This window comes from Microchirus variegatus, assembly GCF_963457635.1.
Source record: "Microchirus variegatus genome assembly, chromosome: 1".
In the NCBI taxonomy this organism is placed as follows: Eukaryota; Metazoa; Chordata; class Actinopteri; order Pleuronectiformes; family Soleidae; genus Microchirus; species Microchirus variegatus.
Genome location: NC_139802.1, coordinates 32,981,360 through 32,989,263, shown reverse-complemented (window position 1 = coordinate 32,989,263; position 7,904 = coordinate 32,981,360). Strand labels below are relative to the sequence as shown.

Genomic DNA, 7,904 nt, shown 5'->3' with positions numbered 1-7,904 from the left:
TGTATAAACATCTTAAATAGCATTGTTGATGACCATTTGAAAAAGACGTGGGCATTAATATATCGATAGATGTTTTTATTTAATGGATTGTTCAGTGTGCCGCACAGCGCATGCGCAGATAAATTCGAGCTGCAAGTCCTCGGCTGTGTCCGTAGCTTTCGCTCGTTCCCTCGGCGGACCTTCGTGACTTTCCGGCACGCTCCGTGTCCACTCGGGTCCCGTCGACGGAGCTGATTTTCGCTGTCGTCGTCTGCCTCGTCCTCCTCTCATTGTTGTTGTTCTCGGTGACGCGACGGAGGTGTAGCCTGACGCGGTCTCTTACGTGTCGGTCTGAATAAAAGTGGAGCTCCGTAGACTCGGGAGTGACGAAGCGAGCCTGTGTTGGTAAGAGGATACGCATCCGATGTTTGCTAGAGAGATAGATGGCTGCCCAGAGAAGTTGTTTTCGCCTGATATCCGCACAAAGCCAACAAAGAGATCATGGCGGCGGTGTTGCAGAGGCTCACAAAATGAGTCAGTCTCTGCAAGCCCCGTTGGCTTCCAACATAGGTATTATTAAGGGAGTGGGCTTGAATTATTTATCCGTATTATTAAACTATTTAGAAATAAGTTACAAAAGCAGCTAATCATGTGCATATGGCTCACGGCAGCACCGTGATCTGGTTGAATTGAGTCAATAAAAAACTCCAGTGAAAGTGGACTGTCTCAGTTAGAAACAAAACTGGCATACAATGCATGCAGACATTTCCCTCCATGTAGGCTCTCAGCTAGCAGCCCAGTGCTAGCACTGTTAGCTAACGCAGGGCCACTTCCTACTGTGTTTGAATATCACTATGAAGCGGCACATTGCAACACGACATGATAAATGTTAACATGATAAATGACTCTTTTTTTTTTCATTTAAATAGCTGCCGCGGAAATACTGCGCATTCCCAATAGCTTGTTAGCATGCTACATGCTATCTTAAACTTGGTCACCAACAGAGAGACAGGAGGAGCTGCATTTAGCGCCGGGTGTTTATGTGAAATAGAAGCGTGTCGCTGCAAGTCTTAAGATTTTTTTAAATATTGGTCGAATATTGAGCATTGCAAGTAACTGCTCCATGTATTTAAAATCCCTCTGTTTCTACAAGGGAACAGTATAAATGAATCGTGCACTAGCATGCTAAGCTAAGCCACACCCTCCTTTTAAGGCATCAGCAACCAAAGAAGTTGACACTGAAGACAACTTCGTCTCCAATGCTGCTTTGAAATGTAATAGCCACTAAGTCAGTCTGGAACCTTTTTTTCATTTTCAGTTATGTCCGCAATTTAACTGTCAAAATGTACATTTCACACATCTGTAATGCCATTACAGATATCATTGATTCCACAGTGTGAGCAGATATCTGTAAATAAATCATACGTGTAGAATAGTATACTGTATCTATTCATCTATTTTTTTTTTTACCACTTTATCCTCCACACAGTTATGATTCAGTCATAATCCCAGCTCAATATTCATTCATATGTACTTGTTAATTATGAATAATATATATATATATATAGTGAAAGACAATTAAAGAATGATTATGCCATGGAGTGAAAGTTGATAAAAAAAAACATCTTTACGGGGTTAAATTAACAGAGAAACATGTTACACATCTGACATCAAACATCCAAAGCTGTTGCATGTGATGCATGTCTCATTGTATTTTCTTTATGTATAAACATTATTTTGACATTGAAGAAAATTATATTTAGTGTAAATATTCAGTATCAAGTTTTGATACTTTTAAATAAACTATGATAAGATATTGGAGATATCGTTAACTTGTGCTTGGCCTCGTCTAAATTGAAATGCATTTATCTCATAACTGTTGTTGTGACTGCTTGCCAAAGTGTGCTCAAGTTTCACTTGGTGACACAAACAAGCAGTTCTTATTTGTATTAATGTATCTATCATGTATTTCAGATTTTAAATGACCATGGAGGCTGGTGCAGACACACAGCAAAGTGGTGAAACGGTCTCAGAGTCTGAGGTCCAGCAGATTACTCTGACCCAGGTAAACCCCATCTTTCCAAATTGGTAACCAACATCTAAATATCACAGAAATTCACGGTTTCCAGCACTGCATGTAGATAGAGAATGATTGAGCCTTGTTGTCGTCGTTGCAGGCATCCATAGCTGCAGGCCAGGTGACCACCAGTAGTCCCACAGTCACCCTCGTGCAGTTACCCAACGGTCAGACGGTCCAAGTGCACGGGGTGATCCAAGCTGCACAGCCTTCTGTCATCCAGTCCCCACAAGTCCAGACTGTACAGGTGAGAAGAGATAAAAACAACCTTTGTTTTATCATAGTGAATAACCTTGCTCGCTTAATTGCACCAAATCAGAAGGTTTTGACATCCTCCATAAACATTGTAATATCTCCAAGCTTGGAATTCCCTTTTTTAAGGTGTTGTGATTTTTTTTTCTTTTTCTCACATGCAGATTTCAACTATTGCTGAGAGTGAAGACTCGCAGGAGTCTGTTGACAGCGTGATCGACTCTCAGAAAAGGAGAGAGATCCTGTCAAGACGACCGTCTTACAGGTCTGCACAACATCTTGTACACAAAGTTAGAAATTAGTTTTGTTGTTTTTACGACCTGTGTGCTTGTGTACGTTAAGCTGGACCATCTTCTTTACATTAACTCCCAAAATGTATTCTGTTTTATTACTGTTTTGATCTACCTGCTTAAGTTTGGGAGAAAGACTGATGCTCTTCCAATTTATCAACCGTTATAGGTTTTGAACACAAAGTTAAATACTTAAAATCGTCTTAGGGAGAAGTTTGTTTTATATGCAATAGCTGAGATTTCTCTTTGACTGTTCTCCTCCATAGGAAGATTCTCAACGACTTATCATCAGACGTGCCAGCAGTGCCTAAAATCGAGGAAGAGAAGTCAGAGGACGACTCGGCTCCAGCCATCACCACAGTCACCATGCCCACTCCCATCTATCAGACCAGCAGTGGCCAGTATAGTGAGTACTATCAGATTGTGATGGTCCCCAAATATCAAATGTGACTTTGGTTTGATGTGCAGACAAGATTGATTTCTTGTTTTTGGAGGAATCTCAATGAAGTCAGTGTGTAGCTTCCAACTAATAAATCCAGACAGCTGGCCTCATGTCAGTTTTATTTTCTCAATAATCAGACTTCTGCAGGCTTTGGGGGTAAAAAGATCACTGTCAAATGAGCAATAGAAAGAGTTACGTCTGTTCACACAAGATGCATGAGCCAGTCACTTCAGATGTTAACCTCTGTGTCTGTGTCTTGATGTGCTGGCTTTATATGAGCTATTTTGGACTTTTTTTTAACATATGACAATGTCTTGTGTTTATTTAAGTTGCTATAACCCAGGGAGGGGCCATCCAGCTGGCCAATAACGGCACAGATGCAGTTCAAGGTCTGCAGGCGCTGACCATGGCGAGCACTGCTGCAGCCCAGCCTGGCACCACCATCCTGCAGTACGCGCAGACTAGCGACGGGCAGCAAATCCTGGTGCCTAGCAACCAAGTGGTTGTACAAGGTGAGGAATAAGTCCAATTTAAGTGAGAGCAAGTTTCAGATATGATGCGTATCTCTTACCAGATATAACTCTTTGTCCATCAGCCGCCTCTGGTGATGTCCAGGCCTATCAGATCCGCACAGCCCCCACCAGTGCCATGACCCAAGGGGTTGTCATGGCGACGTCACCTGCTCTGGGAACAGGAACGGAGGAGGTGACGCGTAAAAGGGAGGTTCGGCTTATGAAAAACAGGTATGTGACTTGTGTTAGGGCTGGGCAATACATCAATATTGTGACATTAGACAAGATATGGTTTTTGGTTTTGGATATCGTCAGATCATGATATTGGTATCCGTGATGACTTTTCCTGGTATTAAAGGCTGTTGCATTGATCATCATCATATTGTTTATATTGAATACATTAGTGAAACACATTTCTTTGTTGTCACTCTCCTTTGAGAAGTGCAAACATCTCAAAACTTTCAGAACAGACACTTTCAAGCACAACCCTTAAAATGCATGTGGCTTCCTCCTCTTGTTTTTAGACACTTGTGTGGGAGGTTTAATTTTTATGTTGTAATGTAGTGGTAATGATGCAATGATGCCTTGTTTACCTTTTTGTATAACGCATAATCTGGTCTTTAAGTAGTTAAGAGGATTTGGGGTCATGACCTGGGTGAAGCGGTTGCTTCCCAAATCTTGCTTATACAGTATGTGCTTTAACTGCTGACACACGTTCAATCTTCATGTCACACAGAGAGGCAGCTCGCGAATGTCGTAGGAAGAAGAAGGAGTACGTCAAGTGTCTGGAGAACCGTGTGGCCGTGCTGGAGAACCAGAACAAAACCCTCATCGAGGAACTCAAAGCCCTCAAAGACTTGTACTGCCACAAATCCGACTAGAACTGTTACCAAATGCCTGCCGGGGGCTCGACAGGTGAACAGAGACTTAGCACAGAGCTGTGCACCTGGATGCTCCTTCCCCCTTTTCTACTCCTTTTGCTTTCTTTTTAAAAAAAAAACTGCTGAAAATCTATAAAATGACTCACCAGGAACAGAATACAAACACACAATTCCTCAACTTCACTTCCTATCGGTTTCACGTGAACGAGCGAGGTAACCAGAAATGAGGATGCGGAGGAGTTTGCAACTATACAGGGTCCTTGTGGTGACGTATACATTTTTTTTTTTTGCACCACTAAATGGAACCATTCCACTCTTCTGGTGTGAAGACATACTGGGCAACATCACCAGCAACAGGACGACATCACCGCTAACAACGGACCTTTTTACACTTTCAACTCCCAGAGACACTCGGATCATCTCGAGGTTATCTTTGCGCGCAACGTTTGTTACCGCACCGAGCTCTTGCATTAACTTCTGTTACTTACTAATGCTTTGACCTGTAGATGGCGCCTGTGTCATGGATATTTTATCTTTTGAGCTGTATTTTGGTTTATGTATAAGATTATCTGCTCTGTTAATGCCATGTTTTAGTTTTTTTTTCTGTTAAATTTTATTTACCATGCCGTGATACATGAACAAAAAAGCAGACCATTGAGTCAGGTTGTAAAATTGTGTTAATGTTAATTGCAGATTTGTTTTTGTTTTTTAAAAAAAGGGTAAAAAAAATACTGGAGAATATGGACAGAATATGAAGACACCATGTCTTTTTAGCTATTTTTTGTCCCCATTTTCCGATTTATGGTCTTCTAATGTCAATAATTGGGGCAAAAATAATGAAAACAAACATTTTTTTAACTGATTTTGTTTTCATCCATGTTAATGTTATGTTTTTAACAAAGTTTTTAATATGTCTGTCAAAAATAATTCCAGAATTATGGACAGAAAAATTAAGCCACGTGTCATGCTATGGGATGCATACGTGCGTAATTCTCAACCAATTTGACACCTGTTCTATCTGTATTTTCAAAAAAAAAAGATTTAACTGAATGCTGTCTGAATTAATTGTATAACCGAAGAGAAAAAAAATCCTGCAGGTGGTTGTTTATATAAAAAAAAGTGGAAAAGAATCCGAGTCACCAGGACGCCACATCTCTTTGTTGTTGACCCCGCCCCCCCCAATGCGTCCACATTGTTTACACAATTACAAAGTGGCATTCGCACTTTTCTTGCCTTGCATATACAATCCTACTACATTTCACAAGAGTAATCTCGCCACTGCAGGGTAAGATGCCCCCTTTATGATTGTACTTGAACACAACACAGTACGTCATATAGCGTTGAAGTGTCTAATAATCATAATTATTTCCAGCAGGTGTAATGTTTCCCTCCAGTTTGAAGTTTTAACCACAGTTTGGTTATTTATCAAAATGTTATCATGTTTTGATCGTAAACTGCACCGAACCATCACACGACCCAGCAAAGTGCGGCAGAGACTTCATAGTGAGCAAATGAGGATCATTTTAAATGCTTATGGACTGTGTTCAGTATTCTCTTAGGTATTATGTATAGTCATGAAAGTATGCTTTTTTTTATGTTGCTTTTCACTGATTTTATTTTCACAAACTTGTGTTATACAGTGCATTGTCAGAGCAACTCAAATATTACATTTTTGGCAGCTGGTAATAAATGTGTTTCTGGTAATATTTGAATGAATTTATTAAAAAAAAAAAAAAATCTTAAGAGCGAGGTAAGTTGCTTGAAGTAAACCTTTATGTTCCCAACCCTTTCTGTCTTCTCGTTTACGTTAATGGTTTTTCCTTTTATTTTTTTACATTGTAGATTAATACTGAAGACATCCAAACTATGAAGGAACACGGACTTATGTAGTCAACAAAAAAGGACCACTCAACTAAGTAAAGAGAAACAACAGTCTATTCCTCAAGAGCAGTCATAAAGACCATTAAACACTATGATGAAAGTGGCTCTCATGAGGTTCACCCCAGGAAAGGAAGACTAAGAGTAACCTCTGCTGTAGATGGTAAGTTCAGAGTTACCAGCCTCAGAAAGTGCAAATCCAAATTATCACTTTTAATCATTATTCGCACATCTTTGATTTGGAAATGTATTTAATTCATCTGGAAATGATTACAAAGTAGTTGGGACACTCGGTTCAGTGGTCACAAATCCCTCCTGTGCGGCAGCTTCAGTGCTTTGTAAATATGGATGTCCCTTTCTCTGTCGTAGTAGACCTCATCAACCGTGAACCGTTGTCTGAGCATGCTCAAAAAGTCTGTATCCCGCTCATAGCGGATTTTGCAGGCCAGCAGTACCACAGTTGTGTCCGAGCACAGGTGCTCCAGAGTCTGCAGCAGCGCGACAAACGTGTCCTCCAGGTAAACTATGTCCGCTCCCAGAACGAGGTCAAATCCTCCTGCTGGGTAAAGGTCAAGCTTCTCGCCCCAGGTCAGCTCAGACACTGTCACTGATTCCTGGGAGTCTCCAGGCAGGTTGGCGTTCACATTGGCAGAGAGGAACTCCAGTGCAGCCTCTCTGTCAGTGATAGTCACTTTGGCACCTGGAAGAGTTTAAAATAAGTTTTAATTTTCCAACTCGTGATTTGTCATGAAAGCAATTGTTGTTAAAGATACTCTCACCCAGTAGAGATGCAACAATCCCCACCAGTCCAGTTCCAGCTCCCAGTTCAATCACCGACTTCCCCTTTAGCTCCACTTTCCCCAGCTCCAGGTACATGCACATGACAACTGCCTGGAAAACAAGAAAACACACTATTATGGAAAACTTTATAACATTCACTGGTTTATCTGCTATGTTGTATAACACATACATGAAATTCATTATTATTAAGACAAAGAACATATCTTATATATAAACATATATTTGGATATCTGCAGCTGAATTATAAATAAATAAAAATTAAATATTTATCTGTTTATTTATGTATTTATTTCATATGTTCTTAATGTTGCATTTTATATTTTTCTTGTTTTTTAAGTTACAATATCTTGTTGACTCTTATTTCTTCCTCGTTTTACAAGCGGAAGCCAGGTGTTTTGTTTGTTGGTAGTGTATAAATAAAGTTTTTTTTTGGATTTTGATTATTTCAACATTGTGTCGAGTAAAAACTGAAGTACAGAAATGTCGAACTGTAAATGATGTTCTCGTTATGGCAAATGTTAATTACCGCAAAGGCGCATTTATTTAAACACTTGGCATACATCGTATATTATTATTATATACTGAGTAGCGAACAACATTAGCCAGCAGGTAAAACTGGATGCTAGCTCACCGCATCCCACACAACTGCTGCTACTCCAAACTTTTTCCAGTCCTGAGAGAGACGCAGCTGATGACTGGCGAAACTAAACTGAGCTGAAGAACTGTGGAGCTTCGAAAGCGCAGGCAGAGAATTCTCAACATAAGGAACGAGAGCCATGATGACAAATAACA

The 7,904-nt window shown here is 40.3% G+C and overlaps 2 protein-coding genes across 2 annotated transcripts; one reads left to right on the top strand and one right to left on the bottom strand.

Moving 5' to 3' along the window:
• Positions 1 to 267: 267 nt before the first annotated feature.
• On the top strand, positions 268 to 6,325 carry LOC310933435 (cyclic AMP-responsive element-binding protein 1-like). Its single transcript, XM_083896926.1, has 8 exons — positions 268 to 384; positions 1,954 to 2,044; positions 2,157 to 2,303; positions 2,473 to 2,573; positions 2,865 to 3,004; positions 3,370 to 3,552; positions 3,636 to 3,783; positions 4,289 to 6,325. Exons 2-8 carry the CDS (start codon positions 1,961 to 1,963, stop codon positions 4,431 to 4,433), a joined length of 948 nt encoding a protein of 315 aa, XP_083753052.1. The 5' UTR covers positions 268 to 384; positions 1,954 to 1,960; the 3' UTR covers positions 4,434 to 6,325.
• A 275-nt stretch (positions 6,326 to 6,600) lies between these two features.
• On the bottom strand, positions 6,601 to 7,890 carry mettl21a (methyltransferase 21A, HSPA lysine; the record flags this gene model as incomplete). Its single annotated transcript, XM_083897541.1, has 3 exons — positions 6,601 to 7,011; positions 7,091 to 7,202; positions 7,744 to 7,890. The coding sequence occupies 3 exons, from the start codon at positions 7,888 to 7,890 to the stop codon at positions 6,614 to 6,616; spliced, it is 657 nt and encodes a 218-aa protein (XP_083753667.1). The 3' UTR covers positions 6,601 to 6,613.
• Between the last annotated feature and the right edge of the window lie 14 nt (positions 7,891 to 7,904).